General features: G+C 34.5%; 1 protein-coding gene across 2 annotated transcripts; it reads left to right on the top strand.

Moving 5' to 3' along the window:
• LOC112422878 (uncharacterized) lies at window positions 1–8,953 on the top strand. Of its 2 annotated transcripts, XM_024786633.2 has the most exons (16): window positions 1–238; window positions 4,711–4,885; window positions 4,970–5,134; window positions 5,208–5,423; window positions 5,550–5,642; window positions 5,733–5,849; window positions 5,964–6,278; window positions 6,364–6,621; window positions 6,991–7,065; window positions 7,154–7,524; window positions 7,615–7,806; window positions 7,904–8,014; window positions 8,129–8,210; window positions 8,305–8,400; window positions 8,494–8,608; window positions 8,760–8,953. In XM_024786633.2, the coding sequence occupies exons 2-15, from the start codon at window positions 4,715–4,717 to the stop codon at window positions 8,590–8,592; spliced, it is 2,361 nt and encodes a 786-aa protein (XP_024642401.1). In that variant the 5' UTR covers window positions 1–238; window positions 4,711–4,714; the 3' UTR covers window positions 8,593–8,608; window positions 8,760–8,953. The 2 variants fall into 2 exon arrangements, with proteins under 2 accessions (XP_024642401.1, XP_039682775.1); XM_039826841.1 differs by lacking the exons at window positions 4,711–4,885; window positions 4,970–5,134; window positions 5,208–5,423; ... (10 more) ...; window positions 8,494–8,608; window positions 8,760–8,953 and adding an exon at window positions 1,137–4,493.
• Window positions 8,954–22,219: the final 13,266 nt, after the last annotated feature.

Here is a 22,219-nt window from a genome sequence, read left to right as displayed (position 1 = left end):
ATCAATTTTCTCTTTCAAGCAAGTGATCAGAACAGAGAAACGCAGCAGAGGAAAGTGTTCTCTTCCTTCTCCCCAACAAAGCAAATCGTGATCCAATCCACGGACAACCACCACACCACCGCCGGTCAGCCGCCGCGACCACTCGCCTACTCCTCATCCTCCTCCTCCATCTTTTGTGTTGTGTTTAAAGAGCTATCTCCATCTCTCTCCACAAACCCTAGTTCTTGTAAATTGTAAGGTAAATTAGTTAATGTGAAATTGAAGTTTGATTTTGTTGATGGTAGTTTTACAAATTTGGTTTTTGTCTTTGCTAATTGCTTTTGATTATCACTTTGAAGCTCTACCCCTAGTTCTTGGCTGAGTTTTAAACTTAGAATATTTGAATTTGTTAATAATCAAATTTGAAAATGGGGTGTTCTAAATTATGTTAATCAGACAGCTTATTAGTTTGTAAGCTGGGGTTATGTGAATTGGGAATTTGGATTTTGTGTACTTACGATTATAATTTCTTTTTAATGATATTTATTGTTTGTTGTTGAATACTTGGGGGACATAGAAGGTAGCCTCTAATGAAAAAGAAATTGTTTTGTAGTACAATCTTGCAAGTAGGTTATCTAGACTTAGACTTGTAAACTGTAGTTACCATATAATTTGTATTTTTAGTACTAGTAGATATTGAGGCCAAGTTTAGATAAGCTTCTACCCTATGGAAACTTTTCAACTACAATAAGTATTTAGGTTTTACCTCATGATGAAAAGGGCTTGTTTTTATGTTTTTAGGTGTGTTTATAAAGAAGTTAAATGAGGGAGCTTATGAGAAAATGTGAGTCAAAGTTGATTCAGAAATGATATTTTCACAGCATAAATGTTGTCCGACACTGTATAATGAGTTTTAACATTATTTGTTTATATATTTTGAAATCATAGTTCAGGGTTAATCTTAATCCCCTAAATATAGTTTTAATGTTACAAATTTCTATTTTCTAAATGCTAAGGCTAAGCTGCTTTGTATTACAGAAGTTTGATTTTGTTGATGGTAGTTTTACAAATTTGTTTTTAGAATATATTCATGTGCTATTATATATGGCAGAAGATGTTAATATTGTAGGCGTAATAGTTTTGTAACCCTTTTGTAGATAGAAAAATCAATTGTTTCTTAGATTAACTTTAAGAAACAATGGATAAAAAATGGATGTTTGCGGACCGATTTTCAGAGGAATATGAAAATGGAGTAGAAGAGTTTGTTAAGTTTGCTGTGAAACATGCCACTGACCGCGATCGAATCATTTGTCCTTGCTTAAATTGTTGTTATGGAGGAAGGGGTAATGGGGTTGTGTTGCGAAATCATTTACTGGCGAACGGAATTGATCGAAGCTACACATGTTGGACAATGCATGGTGAGATGAGTAACAACAACGTAGATTTTCAGAATAATGAGACATATGAATCAAATGAATTTGACACAAATACATTTGACCATGATCGAGTTGACGAAATGCTAGATGTAGTTGAAGAAGATCTTCGGGATTGTCCTGAAATGTTTGAGAGATTGGTTAGTGATTCAGAGAAACCATTATACGATGGTTGTAGCAAATTCACAAGAATGTCTGCAGTATTGAAGTTGTACAATATAAAAGCGAGAAATGGATGGTCTGATAAAAGCTTCACAGACTTGTTAACCCTTCTGATAGATATGCTGCCAAAGGATAATGTTCTTCCTAGTAGAAATTATGAAGCCAAAAAAATGTTGTGCTCGATTGGCATGAGTTATGAAAAGATACACGCTTGTCCTAACGATTGCATTTTGTTTCGAAATGAATACGCATTGTTAAATGAGTGTCCTAAATGTAATGTCTCTCGATATAAGAAAGAATTTATTCCTGCGAAAGTCGTATGGTATCTTCCTATAATACCGAGATTCAGGCGCATGTTTAGTAGTGAAGTTGATGCAAAACATTTGACATGGCACAAATATGATAGAATTAGAGATGGGAAGTTTCGGCACCCTGCAGATTCGCCACAGTGGGCTAAAATTGATCATGATTATCCTGATTTTGGGAAAGAAGCAAGAAATCTACGCTTGGCACTGTCTACTGATGGAATGAACCCACATGGTTTTCAAAGTATCCCAAATACCGTATGGCCTGTGATTTTGGTGATTTATAACTTGCCTCCATGGTTATGTATGAAGCGTAAGTTCATGATGTTGTCGATGTTAATTTCTGGGCGCAATCAACCAGGGAATGATATTGACGTGTACTTGGCACCTTTAATTGATGATTTGAAGCGTTTGTGGGAGACAGGAGTGGAGGTTTATGATGGATATAAGAAAGAAAACTTCAATTTGAGGGCGATGTTGTTTGGCACCATTAATGATTTTCCAGCATATGGAAATCTATCAGGATATAGTGTTAAAGGTAAGAAAGCGTGTCCTATTTGTGAAGAGGAAACTGAAACGTTGCGGTTGGAAAATTGTCAGAAGAATATCTTTCTCGGTCATCGTAAATTCTTGCCTTCTAATCATCGCTACCGTGGGTGGAGAAAAGCATTCAATGGAAAACCAGAAAAAGGTGTAGCTCCAGTTGCATTAACGGGTGATCAACTATTTGAAAAGGTGAAGGACATGAGCAATAAATTTGGCAAACCTTTTGCAAAAGATCTTGTTAAAAGCGGGTGGAAGAAGAAGTCAATTTTCTTTGAACTCCCATATTGGAAGTCATTATATGTAAGACATTTCCTTGATGTGATGCATATTGAAAAAAACGTATTTGATAGCATTATTGGTACGCTACTAAATGTACTTGGAAAGTCGAAGGATGGCATTAATGCGAGGTTGGACTTAATGGATATGGGAATTAGAACTGAATTGGCACCCGTGAAAGATGGAAAGCGCACATTTTTACCACCTGCGGCTCATACTTTATCAAGAAAGGAGAAAAAAGTATTGTGTCAGTTTCTTCATGAAGTTAAAGTTCCAGAAGGGTACTCATCAAACATTAGTAATTTGGTATCTATGAAAGACCTCAAGATAAGGGGTTTGAAGTCTCATGATTGCCATGTTTTGATGGAACACATGTTACCAATAGGTATACGTTCCATTTTGCCTGAAAACGTTAGAAGTGCAATCACTAAACTTTGTTTCTTCTTCAGGGCGATTTGTAGTAAAGTGATCAATCCAGAGAGCTTACAAACATTGCAAAGAGAAATTAGTGTTACTTTGTGTGAGCTTGAGATGTACTTCCCACCCTCATTTTTTGACATTATGGTTCATCTAACTATTCATCTAGTGAAAGAGACACAAATGTGTGGACCGGCTTATATGAGATGGATGTACCCTACTGAGCGTTATATGAAAATATTAAAAGGCTATGTGAAAAATCGAAGTCGGCCAGAGGGTTGTATTGTTGAACGGTACATCGTTGAAGAAGCTATTGAATTTCACACTGAATATTTGTCCAACGTTGAATCCATTGGACTTCCTAATACATCTCATACGTCAGAAAGAATAACTGGAAAAGGGCTACGTGGAAAAAAACTAGTGACAATATCGAAGACTGAATTGGAGCAAGTACAATTATATATTTTGCACAATGATGACGAGGTTGAGCCGTATGTTAAAAAACACAAGGATGTACTGAATACTTTGAACCCAAATAGAAGTGAAAATTGGATAGCACGGGAACACAATCGAAATTTTGTAACATGGTTTAAAAATCATATTTATTCGAAGTTGTCTGAAGATCCTGCTTCAGTTTCAGAACGATTGGCATTCTTATCACGTGGTCCCAATTCACATGTCTATTCTTACACTGGATATGCAATTAACGGCTACACATTTTATACCAAAGAACAAGATGATAAAAGCACTATGCAAAATAGTGGTGTCACCCTAGTAGCTGAATCGATGCACATCTCAAGTGCCGAGGAGACAAACCCAGCATACACAAATCTATCATATTTTGGGGTTATCAAGTGCATTCGGGAGTTCGATTACACAATGTTTCGAGTTCCTGTATTTGGGTGTACGTGGGTTGATAATAAAAATGGTGTTCGGAATGATGAGCCTGGTTTTTTGAAGGTGGATCTTAATAGAGTGGGGTACGAAGATGAGCCTTTCATTTTAGCGTCACAAGCTAAACAAGTATTTTATGTCACTGATCCCGCTAATGTAAAATGGTCCATGGTACTTTTGACCAACAAAGTTAGAGATGATAACAATACAAATCAAGATGATGAGGACGTTGAGGATGATCCTTTCTTAGCAAATCCACGATCACCTGAAACTGGTCCTACTATAGATGATGATTTGTATGTTAGAGATGATCATGCTGAGGGAATTTCCATCGATCCATCATTCCATGTAGTCAAAAAAAAGAAAAAATGTATTGCCGCAAAAAAAAAAAAAAAAAAAAAGATCTAAAAACTCTTAAGTTCTACGGTTGTTATTGAAGATAATATTTCTTTATAAGTACTCTTCTAATTAGTAGCTTCTTTGTGTAATAAAATTCACTGTATTCATTGAATGATCATTAAATCTTGATAATTTGTTGTGATTAAAGTATACCCACCCTTCTATTTTCTACTTTTTGTTTGAAGAACGTATTTCTGTTATGAATGTTCGTCAAACCATGATCATGAATGTATTTCTATTATGAATGTTCGTTAAACCATGAACGCATTTATGTAATTTTTTATATTTTCTTATTGCAGATCAATGGAGTATTATGATGAAGACAACGACTATGATCCTGACAATGAGGAAAGTGACAATGAGGAAAGTGACTCCCGAAATGATGGAAGCAACTCTACTGAGCGTGAGATCACGCGTGGTATAACCCTTATGAAGAATGTCATCCGCGCAAGAGATAAAGGAGTCAAATATGAGGTTGTTCAACAATTTGTTTAAAATTAAATTATATGTGGTTTCTTTCTTCTAGACATACCTACAATTGTTTTATGAAATTATTAGGTGTCATGGAATGTTCGTAATCAACCAATTGGGACTTACTCCGCAACGTTTGCAAGTTTCGTTGGTGCCGATGTTCGTAGACACATTCCAATCACTTGTGATCAATGGAACCCCAAAGACAAATCAATGAATCCCCATAAAGATTTCCTTTTTAAGGACATACAGGTATCAAATAGTAGTTGACATTTGACTGCATATAAATACTTTTACTTATACATTTTTTATTTTTATTTTGTAGAGTTATTTCCTTAATGTTGATGAATCACGGAAGAAATATGTACTTCAACTTGCTGGAAAATTACATAGATGTTTTCGATCTTATTTAACAGCAAAGTATCTCAAAGATGCTGATGGAAATTTTGTAGATGCTGATCGTCCAACACTTTACGAAAGCTTGATATCTCCGGAGGAATGGGAGACTTTTAAAGCTAAACGGAATACTCCTGAATTTAAAGTTAGAATAATTTATTGACAAGTGTTTTTTTATGATATTATGTTTTTTATGATATTGTATTATATATATATATATATATATATATAATTGAATACCATGTTTTGATAATGTTACTTGTATGTACAGAAATTGAGTGAAACAAATAAAAAGAGAGCGTTAAACCCTCAATACCCATACCTCAGGGGTCGTATGGGATATGCTCGCTTAACAGAAAAAATAGTGAGTATATATATCTAATCAAAAACCATACCTTGACGTATTAGATGTAACAATACTTCTAATTGGTAAGCATTTTTTGTCATTTTGTAGGTAGCAGACACTAATTCTAAAGAAGAAGACATTGATGATTGTTTAAGGTGGAGGGAAGGGCGTGTGAAGAAGGATGGAACGGTTGATGAAACTGTCCAGAAAGTATATGAAGAATGTGTAAGTATTATTTTTATTTAATTTGATTCTGAAAATTTATTGGTACTTCATATAAAACTTGTGAAATTTTTTATGACGATCTTATTTTTTTCGTACTACCATATATTATTCCAGGTGACTCTATCTCAATCTTGTCAAACTTCTAGCTGTAGGGACATACTTAGCAAAGCATTAAATGTCCGTGAGTATTCTGGTCGTGTAAGGGGTATGGGGTTGGGAGTCACTCAAACAGTTCTTAATAAAGGTCATCAGAAAAGTGAAAAAAATCCCACTACTAGAGAATTATTGGCCATTATTCAAAACCTATCATCTGACCTTGATCAATTGAAAAAGGAAAGGGGAAAAGATATCTCAAGAAGTCAACATGATATGCATATCCCTAGTGACAAAGATAGTACTAACATTAATGTTTTGAAGAATATTCCCGAGGTATTTAATTAATTACTTGTATATATTTCATTTAGTAATTTGCTAATTATATTTGTTAATAGCTTTATGTTGACTATTGGTTTAGGGTATATCACCTTGTTCATTGTACTTGATGTCTCCTACTTATCGCATAGTCGCTAAGGGAATGGTACACAACATCTTGGGAGATAAACTTCACCATAAGCCACTCCCTGATGGCTATTTAAAAGTATCAATTGATGTTGCTTTAGATCAGGATGCAGAGTTACTCATACCTGATGATGTTGCTGATATAAGGTTGGTTAGAGATGCAATAGGAACATATGTGGCATGGCAAAGAAACCTCATTTCCCTTAATCTTGAGGTAAAATAAATTTCTCTGTTCGATGATGTTACTTCTATATCATGAATTATTGTGCAATTCGGATTGCAATTTATTTCTCTGTGTGTTGCTATTATAGGTGTAGTGCTATCTACTTGAAAGAAACTTATTTCTCCTAGCAGGTTTCAAAAAGAATTTTAGTTAGTAACTAGCTAGCTAGTCTCATTTATAGCATGTACTTATAAGTATAGGATTGATCTTTCAAGGGAAGCAATAGTTTGTGATTCTTTGAAATGAGGGCAGAATGTACTTCTATGAAGTTGTGATACTATGTCTAATCAAAGATAGCCTTTATTTCTCCACTCTTGTTTAAAAAATAAATTGATCACTGACTGAATCAATTTCACATAGATTTCTGCAACATATAAAGGCAATGGTAATGATGGGATTAGGAGGGGTGACGAGTCGGTCACTTCAAAAAAACAGGTATATTGATATACACAAAAAATGTTCATTTTGTTTTTCAATCATTTGTTAATCATTAACTAAATTAACTATACAATTTATATTTTAGATTCAAACACAAAAATTGCATGAAGGCACTAAAATCATCAAGGATAAACCAAGAAATATGTCTCATGCACAAAAGTTGAAAGAAGTCAATAATAAGGGTAGACATAGCAATATTCCAATCACAAAACAAAGACAAGATATTGCAAAAACCAAACATCAAAAACCTAACTCTACAAAGTGTCGTCCATCATGGGTGTTAGCTCTTAAATCATTGGTGGAAGTGCAAATGGAAAACTCAGATACGCGTCAGATAACTATGGAGGAAGGTATTTTTGGTGAAGAACAGTATAATGAAGAAATTACCAAAGAACAAATGTATGAGTTTTTCAACAATACAGAAATAGGTGTCTCTGTTGTTTGCGTATATATCAGGTACTCCGAACAACTTTAAATTGATCGAACAAATTATTTTATTTGTATAACATTTAATATATAGTATCTAATATTACATTTTTATTCTAGGTACTTGTATGAGAAGTTTGTGCGCGACACTGATGTCCCAAGGAAATTCTCCTTCTTATCCCCCCATCGAATATCCTTGGTGTTAATTGAAGCAGAACAAGAATTTGTCAAAGCATACATGGTTAAGGAATTCTTGAAATATAAAGATGAGCACAAGTTATTTATTCTACCATTTTATATACATAAGCCTATGTAAGATTTCCTTTGAAACTTTGTTTTTGAATATTTTTTCCTCACTTTTTACCATCGTTTATAGAAGATTTTCTAATTAACTTTGACATCTGTGTAGTGGACATTGGGTGTTATTTGTCATCAATCCCATATCGGAAATCATATATTATATGGATCCATTACTCAATGACTATATGAATTACCCAAAAATGAAGAGTATGTTTGACACGTAAGTATATATATATATATATATATGTATATATATTTATGGTCAGTTGTTGTATATGAAAACTATATATATGGTCAGTTGAATGTAATCAAAGTTTACATTAATATTTTGTAGAGTTTTAAAGGTATTTCGCGCTGCAAGGAACGCTCAAGTATCAAAGAATAAATTTAACAACATATCATGGGTCCGAGTACAGGTTTGATAATATAACATATATCAACCTTAAACAATTAGTGTATGAATATAATATAAATAATTTTATTTATACAAACTTATTTTATTTTTTGTAGTGTCCTCGCCAAGAAAATGGTATAGATTGCGGGTACTTTGTGATGAGGTTTATGAAAGAGATTCTCATTTCGAAACTAAATGAGATTCCAAAGCTGGTATATGTTATTTTTTATATTAAAGTATAATATTTGTATATATTATTTAAGTTTATTAAGTAACATGATTATTTTTTGTTATAATATATGCAGTACATTGAGGATTTCAAGTGTGCGACATACTCAAATGATAAACTAAGAGAAATCCAAGAAGAATGGTGTCAGTTCATGATGAGCCTTTTGTTTATATGATATTTTTATGATAAGGGTGAGTTTCATGTTTCAAAATATATTTGCTAGAAGTGGTAGTGTTTTTAATTTATTATCTTGCTTTAATTTGTACTATATGATCAGTAGTACTTTGAATTTGTCTATAATATAGTTGCTTATTGCTTAATGGGGTTTTCTGCCATATGCAGGTGGTGGAGAATGAACAAAATTTGGAAATTTTGCCTGCTTTTTGTGAATATAAATTTTGAGACGACCAAGAAGATAGATGAAGACATGCTACCATAGAAGATTTTGATCTTATATTAACTAATTAATTAGTTGTAACTTTCAGATATCCATGTTACCATATTAGTGGCTATACATTTCTGACATTTATGCTATATATACATACATTTTTTATGATATCTTTAAGTTTTATTTGATAAATAATAGTCTCAATTTTAATGTGCAAAAAATATACATATACATATATATATATATACATATATATATATACATATATATATATATATATATATATATTATTTTATCTTATTGTAAAAAAAAAAAAAAAAAAAAAAAAAAAAATTCTGAAAAAAAAATTTAATGCTTTTCCTAGCGCTTTTTTCATGTGTAAAGCGCTATATAAACATAGTGTTACATAGCGTTTTTTTTATTAAAACGCTATTTTTTACTAATGAAAACGTTATTCCAAACGCCTTTTAGATGGCGTTTATTATTAAAAGCGCTATCTAAAGATTATCTTTGCTGGCGCTTTTTGACAAAAAGCGCTATCTAAACCTGGTGTTACATAGCGTTTTCAAACATAAACGCTATTTTTTGAAGTGAAGGCGTTATTTTAAACGCCTTTTAGATGGCGTTTAATATTAAAAGCGCTATCTAAGGTTAAACTTTACTAGCGCTTTTTAACAAAAGCGCTATTTAAACACTACTTTAGATAGCGCTTTATACAAGAAAAAAGCGCTATATTACCTTTACCAGCGCCATTTACAGTAGCGCTTTGAAAGCGCTAGCTAAAGCCAAAAAAAAGCGCTATATAAGCCCATTTTTGTAGTAGTGTTTACCGACACGTTGTTGATTATACTGTTTATTAGCTTAGTAGTGATTGTTTTCACTGCAAGCTTTAGATTTGCTGATATGATTATGAAGATGTAATTTTTATTAGCAAACTTAGTTTACATGATATTTATATACACTCTATGTACTTTACTTGCTATGCAAGTATACAACCAATGACTAACTAATGAGATGCTTTGAGGCGTGTACACTATGGTGTTTCTATATTGGTTTGATAATATTGATAACTAAAATTATATTAAGAGGATGATTATGCTATTGTTAAAGACACCATGAAATTTACATTTTAGAAAAACTTCATAACTGGTTTTTGTTATCTGAGAAGTAGGTATACATAGTCTTGCTTAAACACAATGGCTTGATGGTTGTTTAAGGAGACTAATTTTCTTTGTTCAATACATTATTTTTTTTCCGCTGATTCTGTGATTCGATCTTCTGATTCGGCTTACTAGCTATGTTGGAAGACACTTCTGATTGAATGTGCGCCTGACTAACACGTGTTGGTTTTAAATATCAACACGGGTTATGACATTCAATTATTTTATTCTATTGGCTTACTTCAGTTACCTATTTTTGTATTGCTTTTAAATTCTCAATTAATATAATAAGTAATTTTGCAAAGTAGAAAATGAGAATCTCAAACATGTGATGATTGTATCTCACAATTTTTGTTGATTTAGTTTCTATGAAAAAATTGGATGTTTATTTCCTTGTTGTGACCCTTTCTCAATTCATGCACCTTCATGCACAAACTGATAAAGAGCAATGAAAAGCAAAACTGAAGTTTTAAAGATGATATAAAAATCTAGAGGAACAATGAATCAAAAAGTTATTAGAAAATAGGTCAATTTTTATTCTCATTTTATTTTATCTGCTTAAAACCATATATTGCAAATTATCATTATAAACACATAGAAAGGGAGCAGCTACTCGTTACTTTGCCCAATCACATGTTTGCAAGATATACACAGAGGGAATTATTGTCTCAAAACAAAATTTAGCAAAATAGATTGATATTTACTTGTTTTGCACAAAGAGACAAGAGAGGTGCATACAAACACTTCCTTGGTTTTTCATTCGTTTCTCTCATATAAATCAAATAAATAAACAAGATTTTACAGCAAGAACACAACAAATAGTAATAAAATTTGGAAAATAGGACAGTTACTCAGTCTCAAAGGGAAAGTAACTAAACTATTTATGTTCCCTCTTTGAGGTTGTAATGTCGATCGCTATGCATTAAATATAATAGGGAAAGTTGTTTTTCGAGTTGTTAATGACAAAAAAAATTAACAATAAAGATGATTTGGATCAGTCACCACATTATTCCAAAAAAAGTAATAAAAAATGATAGTGAGTGCATAGGATGCTCAGCATGGTCCTCCTTATACTTCGAATACACCAAGATGTCGCCTATAAGCGCGCGCCACCACAAACTGATCCAAATAAGGATGGAAGATTCTATTCATATATTCCATGAAGACACCATGCGCATCAGTAACACCAAATGGCATCACAGAATATCAGTGTCCATATCTAGTTCGGAATGCAGTCTTGGAAATATCCTCCGTCTTCACTCTTATCCGGTGATATCATGATCTTAAACCAATCTTACTGAACACTTCCGCATCAACCAACTGATCCATCAAGTCGTCAATCCTCGGGAGAGCATAACGATTCTTAATTGTCACCATATTCAACTGTCGATAATCCACACACAACGTCATACTAACATCCTTCTTCTTAATGGTGATTTTATTGCTGTCCATCAATTCCCCGAATGATATTATGAGTTGTGTATGTGATTTTAATATTGTCCATCAGTTTAAGGTTCAAATTAAAATTGGAATTAACCGTCTATTTTACGGTCTATCATCATCATTGTTATTAAACCCGTTATTATTATTATCAACATTAAAACACACGAGTTCATTTATTCAAAGAGAATAAAAACCCATTTATTCAGATCCATGTTACGAATTAAATATATGAATGAAAACATGACTTAAGAGCAAGATTGAAGTATTTATCATCATTAAAAATGAATTGAATAATAACTTGATTTAATAGAAAACCCACAAATCCAAATCAATAAAATTAGGGTTAGAGTTTAAGAATCGTGAAAAACTTCTATTCAACAATAAATAAAGTTAGAGAGAGAAAGGGAACATACAAGATACATTGTGTTAACTTGAAGCTCTCACGTTGACAAAGTTGTTGTTGTTTTCAAAATTCTTTTTTTATTTTTTTATTTTTTCTTACAACTAGCTACTAATATTTATATATCTAGGGTTACCATAAATATGTTTTATTTTAAATTATCAAAATTAATGTGATCCTCGTCATTTTTAAGATGAAAAACACTATTAATCCTATTTTATATAAACATGATTTTCAATCCGATTCACCTTAAAATAAACAACAACTATTGGATCAAACTTTATCAACGGCTACAATTAAAAATGACGAGGATCACATTAATTTTGATCATTTGAAATGAAACTTATTTATGGAAACCCTAGATATATAAATATTAGTAGCTAGCTGTAAGAAAAAATAAAAAATAAATAAAGAATTTTGTAAACAGCAATAGTTGCGTCAACATGAGAGCTTCAAGTTAACACAACGTACGTAGCATGTATGTTCTCTTTCTCTTTCTAACTTTATTTATTGTTGCATAGAGTTTTTCACAATTCTTAAACCCTAAACCTAATTTGATTGATTTGGATTTGTGGGTTTTCTATTAAATCAACTTATTATTCAATTCACTTTAAATGATGATAACATATTCAATCTTGCTCTTAATTCATGTTTTCATTCATATATTTAATTCGTAACATGGATCTAAATAAATGGGTTTTTATTCTCTTTGAATAAATGAAATTGAGTGTTTTAATGTGGATAATAATAACGGGTTTAATAATAATGATGATGATGATAATGAATTTGAGTGTTAAATTTGAATGAAATTAATGTTAATGGTTCCAAGAATCTTAAACCCTAACCCTAATCTGTTACTGTTGTTGAATGAAGGTTTTTTTTTCGAATTCTTAAACCCTAAACCTAATTTTATTGATTTGAATTTGGGGATTTTTTTAAAATGAAGTGATTATTGAATTCACCTTAAATGATGATAACAACTTCTTGCCAAAGTAATGTCACTCAATTATTCAACTGTTTTGTTTATAATGATATTTATAATGTTTGGTTTAATCATTCACCCGTTTCAGATCTTATTTGGCATAAGGACGCTCCTTTAAAGGTATTTGTGTTTGATTGGGGTATTCTTAGAAATAGAGTTTCTATCAGGGACAATTTATGTGAGTGGGAATGATGTTATAGAATCGACTAATCACTTGTTCTTGGATTGTAAATTCTTTGGCAATGTCTTGACTTCTCTTCAGTTGATGCTTTAAGTGTTTTAGACCATTTTATGTAGTTTGTTTTTTTTTATCAGGAGGTTCTAAAAAGCAACGATCTCTTATGCATGTTATATGGTTTTCTTGTGTCTGGGTGATGACAGGTTATCTTACGTTATTCTTAGCATGTTTTTCAGTTATTTTCAGTAGGTTTTAGCAGCAAAAAGGAGGAGTATTAGAACAATTACCTATGATTTTGGAACTTTTGTAATGTTTTCTATAATTGAGTCTGTAATTCTGGTTTTCTCGAAACATAGCAATTTTATAGGGTTTTTGAAGTTTTTTTTTTTTTTTGCTAAACAGGGAGAGAGGACAAACATCAAGAGGGAACACCGACATCCCAACTAGGTTGGCACCCCGGGAACCCTCCATCCTATGCCGCCAATCTCTAAAACTTTATTAAAAAAGGGAAAAAACTGTACAAGAAGAGGGGGGACTAGGCCAAAACCCTCTGAAGCAACAAAAAGAAAATAGAGAAAAAAAAACAGCAAAATTACAGGAACTTAAGGAAACCTGTAATTAGGCAAACCTACTCTATCCCGAAAGAAATCTAGATGCATCTCCGTAGGTAGCGAATCCAACCAAACAGAGCCGTGAATGGAGTAAATAGTTCGCATTAGACCAATTTAAAAAATCCAAACATGATAAAGGTGGAGGTGGACGACGACCACACTTCTCATGCGCACCCAACACTGCATTAAAATCCCCAACAAATAACCAAGGACCAACAAAGTGCTCCTGAATATGAGTCAAATCCGCCCAAAGTTGACGGCGTTTCAGATAGTAGGTACTAGCATAAACAGCAGCAATGTATACAATAGACTGGTGACAAGAAATTTGAAGCGCTATGCACTGATCAGACACAAACAAAACAGTGATGGAGAGATCCTTGCTCCAAAGGGCCCATAAATTCGGCTGTAAATTATCTCTAACATTCAAAAAATATTTAGTGACTCGGATATTCCAAAAAAGAATATTCATGAGGATGAGGGAGGAGGAGTACCCTTTGCGCGGGTGTTGTACAAAGCCTTTCCTAAGACTTGCTTTTTTTGCATCCTTTTGTTGTTTTTTAGATAATACTTGAGTGAATCCTTCCTCCGCCATCCGTTGATCATATTCGCGAATACGTGCCCAAAGGTCTAAGTCGTGCTGGACATTCTTTGAAATTGGAATTTCATGATGCTGAAGAGATGCGACGCGAGCTGCAATTAATTCAACATCCGTGCGATTTGTCTGTGTTTGTGCTTCTAAGGCCATGACATCCGTAAAGAGCGGCTCAGCTGCTGCAGTAGTGTCCTCAATTGGAACCTCTGCAGTGTCAGCAGTTTCCTCCAAGACATGTATCGATGTGCTGGGAAGCGTAGCCTTGTTGATATCATCAGGCATGACTGGAATGAACTCAAAGTCCAGCGGATCCTTGGTAACATTCTGAGGTGAAACATCATCCGAGTGATGTGCAGCGGCTGAGAGATTATCCTCATCATCTGAATGATGTATGGCTGCGGACACATTAGCAGAATCGGAGTGTTGTGCATCTGCGGACTCAGTGAGATCTGTCTGAACCGGTAATTTAGTGGCAACCTTATGTGTTGTTGGAATGCTCTCAGCGTTATTGTTGCCTACCGGAGCTTCGAAAGCTTTGGATGAACCTATACCATCTAAGTTGTCCCTAGGAAGCCACTTAGGAGGCTGTGGTTTCTGTGAAATAATAGTTTTCTTCTTCTTGTCAATAAGAGGTTCCTTTACGGGGTGAAGCCATCGACAACTTGAGTTATGATGCCCAATGTTCCCGCAATGTGTACAAAACGCTGGCAAACGTTCATAGGTAATTTCAATTGAGAAGGAAAAACCAGTTCTCTCAATCATCACCTCATTAAAAATATGTTTTGATAGATCCATGTCCACCAAAACGCGCGCATAATGTCCAAAAACTCGATTTTGAGTGGCTGAGTCGATAAGTAGCGGTGTTCCAATTGCACTTGCAATCTCTTTCAACGTGCGGTCCATCCAATACTCTTGCGGTAGCTCATGTAATCTGACCCAGACCTGAGCGTGTGTTTGGCGTTGTGTGCGTGCAGTAAAGTCCTTGGACCATTCAAACAAACGAAGCAAACCTGGCTTGAGGTTTTGAGTTCCCTTAGACCATACTGATCGCATATCCTCATATGATGAAAAGTAGAATTCAAAGTACCCATTGCCTAGTGGCGTCATCTACCATGGGCCAACACTCTTCCAAAGTTGCTGAAGCTTTGTCCGAACTTCACGGAATCCATAGGGCTTGTCTCCCTTGCTTAAAATTAGTCGACCCCGTAAATTTCTTTTACAAGCATATATTCCTTGTTCATAGCTCTCATCAGAAATAGGAATGCAGAGAGTTTCACCACGGATATTCGGTGTTGGTAACGGCGGGGAGGTGTCAGTCGTGGTTGCAGCGACCAAGGCCTGAGCAAACGATTTTGGTGATGGAGTACAGATTGTGGAGAGAGCAGCCACGGTGGGGGGAGGAGAAGGTTTCACCGTGGACGCCAATTCGGATTGCCAATCAAAAGCCATGGCTGGGCTTGTGCGACAAAGGATACAAAACAACAAAGGAAACAAAAACAGGGATGAAGTTTTTGAAGTAATTCAATAAGAAATCATGCAAATCGGCAAATCAAGAACATATGAAGAATTGTGAAGATTTAGGAAGACAAAGAATGAAGATTCAAGAGGCCTCGTGAGACTTACAACTGTGAGAATCATGTTCCCAAGTTCCAAGGAAGGTTATTTGAAGACGAAGACCTAAAACGATGGAAAATCGGAGAATTTGGGCCCATGAAGAGACCTCATGCGCCTAGCACATGGGAATGATATGTCATGCGCCTAGGGCATTATCCATGCGCCTAGAGGAATGGCTTTTACCTCTCACATGTGCTAAGCATGCTAACCATGCGCCCCGTGCATCTGAAAATGTGGGGCGCAACCATCTTTTCTTGCTTTTATTTTGGATAAAGCCTGCACTTTTATCCCAAACCCAGGTAGAAATTCTCACTATAAATTTCAGCTTTCCTCATTCAAAATTTCTGGTTCAGAACTATGGCAGTTCAAGAGGAAGGCTACTTTGGATCTTTAGGAGAGTTTCTATCTTCTCCTTGATTTTCTATGATATGTTTTTATCTTTAGTAATATGGTTTTAGTTACCATGTGTAACTAAATATTTTTAGCTTAGAATTCTAAGATGAACCTCTATTTATTTTTGTTGGATATTTATTTAAAATAATGTTGTTTTTATTATATTTATTTTCTGTTTGCTATTAAGTTTTATTAGGAAATTCCTTAGTTTATTTTTGTAGTACCTGCAACCCTAGGTTAGATACTTAGGTTGTGACAGGGCTTAATAATGTTATTACTATCTTGATATTTATAACATTATACTAATTACTACCTGTTTAGGAAGTAATTAGTTAGTAATTAGTGAAAGATACCGAATGAGAGTTGACCCTAGTAGTAAGTATTTAAGAGGTGACATTACTAATGCAAAGTGATAACTCTGTTGAACCTAGGATGTAACTGATTAGTAATTAAGGAAACAATTATTTTCTTGAAGGAAATAACTCGTAGTCTAATAGAACCATTCTCTTAAACCCTTAGTAAGGTAGACGTAGATTAGGATTGCCCGTTTGTAAAACTACTAAGTAAGTGAGAGAGGGTGTGCTATGAGTGTCCTAAGATTCATAGATGGGATGAACTAATGGAACCTTGGCTTTCATTGCCTTGGGAAAAACTAGGATGCCTATTTATTTTTGTGTTTTCAACTACCTTAGAGATGGTAAGACCCCGCACGTAAGGATCACCGTGCGATCAGCAGGTGCAACCAGACATAGACCATGTTTGGCTTTTACTTCTAAGGAGAAGTGGGGCCAAACATAATTTTAGTAAAGTTCTTAATAAAATAAGTGACGTTTTTGTAAAGAAGGAAATCCAACAAAAATGACTTTAAAAATAAGATGTGAAATTGAACTTTAGAACAACTTTTTGACACTTATATCAGCTTCTGCACCTTCGATTCCCGCACATGCTACATGTTTCTCTTTTTATTATTATTTTTTCGCAAAATCCCGCCAAACCTTTTTTTCTATTTCAGGAAACCGCCAAAACAGCAGAAACCTAGTTGTATATATCTATTGAATTTCAGTGCTTTCTGACACACTTATCCTTGCTGCCATCGCTGACCATTGGTGCAGGTACATCATTTTTATTATTTGTTCTTTTGATTCCTACAAATCTTGATTATTTCAGCATGTCTTTTGATTGCTTTGTCCTAGTTTGATTACATATGATCATATGGATCTTTATCTCGATGGATCCATTTAGTTTGCTTAACTATTCAATTTGTTGTTTTTTCCAAATCAATTAGTACTAAGCTTGTTCATTGTTTATTATATCGTTTGATTACATATGATCACATGGATCTTTATTTTGGTGGATACATTCAGTTTGCTTAAAAGTAATAATAATTAAGTTGAAAAAAACAACAAATACCAAACAACTTTAACTTCTAACTTCAAAGTTTTAATTTTTAACTTTATTCTAAAAGTGACTTTTAGACCTAAATAAAGTAGGGTCAAACGCACCCTTAAGAGGGATAGACCTAGTAAGCGAGATTTATAGGTTAGTCACGTCCGAATGTCCTCATCACTTGTATAGTCTACATAAGATAAATAAACTCGACATATCCAACAATATAAATAGGGGGATTCGAAGAATCCTATTCGCTGCTTACTTTTCTGCAACCAAAAACAGGTAAACTTGCTCTGTTGTAATAAGATAAAAAAATGCATCTTTCTAACCCTTAAAATTTTATATCGTCAAACTTATAAAAATAAGTAACACGAATTGTTTAGACGGAACGACAATTCCTGTGGCTTAGTTTGTTATCATGTTTAGCCATTGGTTAATAACTCTCTTTCATTCTTTTTTCTTCTTTTGTTTGTTCAATTTTACTCCATTGGTACACTTGCCTATGAGGAATACCTATTATTGTTAATATTTTCCATTTTACCTTTTGTTGAAGGAATATTTCATTTTGGCTACTTCAAAAAAAAAAAAAACCATCACTAGATTAGTTGCCACGTCATAAAAGTTAAGAGCCCAAATTAACAAAGGACCAAATGTCTTAATTTTTAAAAATTAAGGGACCAAAATTGTTAAGAGCCTCAAGTTAGGACTTGATTCGATGATAGGGTCATGAATACGCAAAACTTTTCTAGTGATCAACTATTCGGTATGCAAACTTCAATGATGGAAAATTTGCATAATATTCCTGCATTTATAGAAAATGAAAATTCAGTTACACCGTATAATACACATATTCCTTCAAGTTCTAGTGTTTTTGGCAAAAACGCTCCAGTAGCCTTAACTACAGAGTTTATGATGTTGTATAGGCAACAAATGGATGAGAGAAATCATGAGATGGTTAATTTGTTGACACAGCAAATTGGTACAGTGTTTAACCCTTTGATTCAAAATATGAGTCAGGGTTACCAAACATTAGCCACTCAAATAGGGAGAATAGCATATTTCTTCGCCCCTTCACAAATTGTCTATCAACAGATCCCTCAGATCGAAAATATCCCTCAAATCCAAAATACTCGACCTGTGCAAATTCTCGAACCTATTGTTCAAAGACAACAACCTATGCCTCGACCTCAATTTTTGCTGGCGACACTAGCGAATCTACTGTCGAACGCATAACACATTATTTGATTGAAGCTGGAAATATTGAAAACAATGAGAATTTGAGATTAAAGTTTTTTCCAAATTCTCTAACAATGAATGCCTTTACGTGGTTCACCACGCTTTCACCGCTTTCCATTAAACATTGGACTCAATAGAAAGGATACTTCATGAACAATTTTACATCGGTCAATCTAAGATAAGTCTAAAGTAATTAGCAAGTGTTGGGAGACAAACGACTGAGTCTATTGAGGATTACTTGAATAGTTTCAGGTTGTTAAAGGCAAGATGTTTTACTCAAGTATCTGAACATGAGTTATTGGAAATGGCCACTGGTGGCCTAGATGTTTCCATTAGGAAGAAATTAGACACTTAATACTTGAGAGATATGGCCCAACTGGCCGATATAGTTCGATAGGTGGAAAGATTTAAGGCTAAGAAAGCTAGAACTCACAAGTTCAAAAGGGAGAAGGTTGCTTATGTTTATACAAATGAAAGCGACCTAGAATTCCACATAGCTTACAAAGATGTCGAAGACGGCGAAATAAACTTTGCTGCATTAAAACCAGGGCCTCCTTATACATGCAAAGTGTCGAGGCCATCTGATGGGAAAAATCCTATCGAAACACAAAATGATAGATACACTCCCAAAAATTACACGTTCGATGTAAGCAAATGCGATGAGATTTTTGATCTCTTAGTTGTTGATGGTCAAGTGGCGGTACTTAACGGTTTAAAAATCCAACCACTAAACCAACGTAAAAAGATAGGGTTTTGTAAATATCATAATTTTTTGGGTCACAAGACTTCACATTGTGTACTTTTAAGGGACTTAGTACAAAGAAGTCTAAATGAAGGCAGGCTGAGGTTTGGAGATAAAGCAAAACCCCATTTGCAAGTAGATGTTGATCCATTAAAAGACGTCAACGCAATGTACATGGATGTTGCAATTTGTAACGTAGTGGAAGCCATTGTAGATGTTATTGAAAGATTGTCTATCGAAGCAAAAACTGACGTTGCTGAATCTCAGATGGTAGAAGTATCTAGAAGTCCCAAAGATGATGATAAAAGTTGCCCCAGAATCCCAGTTAATGCAAGATGCTTGGGATAGAATTACAACTTACCTTGCTGAAAACGAGGTTAAATTGTTCAATTTGAGATTTTTGCTTAAATTGGTGAATTCATGATTTATATGATATGAATGTTGTTGGGTAAATGTTTGTATTGAGAATCCATGAAATTGGTTGCGAGAAATATGATTTTCGTAATCGTAAAATTGTTGTGTTCTGGTGATTTTTGTGAAAATGGGTCAAAAGACGAGAATTATGATTTTTATGATTTTGAATAGATTCATAGGGTTGTTAGGATGAATTGAATTGAGTTGGATTTCTGTTTTTATTTGTTATGTTTTGGAGAAGAATCGTTTGGGAGAAAATCGGATTTTTGACAAACAAGTCGTTTTAAACACTTTTGAGAAATAATTCATTTTGAGATTTTTGAAATATGTTGTTTTTGGTTAGAAAAAAATATTTTGGGGTGAAGATTTATTGTGTAAGTGTTTGGAATGAATTCGGTGAAAGCAAATTAAAAACGGAACGAAAATCATACTTTTCCTGCACAAGAACAACACGAAAACGTGCAGTTTTGCAACAGAGTAAAATGCACGGTCACATGCAGGAAAAGCACTGACCGTGTGTTTCTTCCTGGACCGTGTGCTTTTGCATGTGCAAAAGTGCACGAACCGTGCATTCTCCGGGTGGTTCAGAGCGGCATTTTTTCATACTTTCAACGTTCCAAATATATCCTATGAGTTCCTAATACCTAAACCTAATTGATTAGAGTTTAATTGAGCTTATTTGAGTAGATAAACATAACTCATTCATGAGAAGTAAAATGATTTCAAAACATGAAGAAAATGAGATGAACTTTGAGAATTTTGCGAAATAAAGGAACTTTGTGAAACGAAAATGCTATGATTAATTTACTAAGATGTTAGATGATTTTTAAGGATGTTTTTGTTATATGTAAGATCTTAGCGACCTATTTTGATGTCAAAAATTGGAAATAGGCGATTTTGTGAAAATAGACGAACTTTGCCAAAATGAGGGTTTATGCTTTTTTATCTTGAAAATGGTTTTATAATCATGATAATATGAGGAAATAAGAATGAATCAATGTTTGTTGGGTGAAAATTATGTTGGTTACATTATGTGAACGATTGTCAGTCTATTTGGTTAATTTAGCTTTATAAGACGATGTTATTCTTTGTGATGATAGTTGCTTGACAAGCTTTGATGATGGATATGTGGAGATTATTATTTGATGATTAATATGTAGAGATGACTAAATGGTTGATAATTGTTGATGTGTGGATGTATTGTTTGATAATTCATAGTGGTGCAAATGTGGAGAATATGTAGAGTAAATTTATGTTGTGGATTATCGAGTCAATACTTGTCATCCATGCATTCATGAGTCCATTATGTGGAGAATATGTATAGCATATGTAGAGGGATCAATCGGTAAAATTATCTCCAAGGCGGGTCTTGTCTTCATTCTCTTTGTAGTTGGCGCCGCGATGTTTGTCATTACCAGTTCGGAGGCCTTCTTCTTAAGCTTCACTTTTCTTGCATTTAGAAAGATTCAAGACATTTCATTCTTGTCCCTGAGGTGTTTTCCATGGGCGTTGATTCCCTCCTTTTCCTCCCTTTCACACTTCCCCTGGTGCGAGCGAGTTCTAAGTTGTCTCCGATTCGAGGATGGATCACTGTCCACAACCTTGCCTGGTGAGGATTTTTTGTCAATTGCGTCGCGGAGCTGTTAACAGTCATCGGTATTGTGACCATGGGATCAGTGGTATTGGTAGTATCTTGTCTTGTCTATCCTCACAGATTTCCTCAGTGGCCTAGGTGGCGGGATGCCTGCCTCGCTAAACTCCGTGTAGAGGCATTCGTGGAGGATGACTTCCGACGATGAATTTAACAGAGTGTATCCCGTGGGGCGGTTTCCCCTCGGTCGTTTTCTTTTATTCATGGATTCGGCCCCGACGAACCATCCGTACCTTTCATTATTACGAGTTATGTCCCACCCAAAGTTTTGCGGCTACTACGGAGTTTGCTTTCGCAGGCGATGTGGTTCGAAGTGTTGCGAGCATTCATAATCTCAGTATCTTGGCGGGTAGTCTTCCCGAAGTTCTCGAGCTATGTTTCTTCCTTCATCTGTGTTCCCGCTCTTAGCGCGGTTTCTTTTCCTTTCTGTAATTCGCGGCCAATTTTCTACTCGGGTCATTACACAGTGTCACAAAGAACATTTCGCAGTCTACCGCTCCTGGAGGAATGCATTATCCCTTCGCATTGCCGGCGAACAAACCTTTGTGGATTCGGAATTCCTGGGAACGGTCTTTCTCACATCGACGGTTAACTACTGTTTTCTCTGTC

This window comes from Medicago truncatula, chromosome 6, assembly GCF_003473485.1.
Source record: "Medicago truncatula cultivar Jemalong A17 chromosome 6, MtrunA17r5.0-ANR, whole genome shotgun sequence".
In the NCBI taxonomy this organism is placed as follows: Eukaryota; Viridiplantae; Streptophyta; class Magnoliopsida; order Fabales; family Fabaceae; genus Medicago; species Medicago truncatula.
This window is presented reverse-complemented; position numbering and strand designations above follow the sequence as displayed.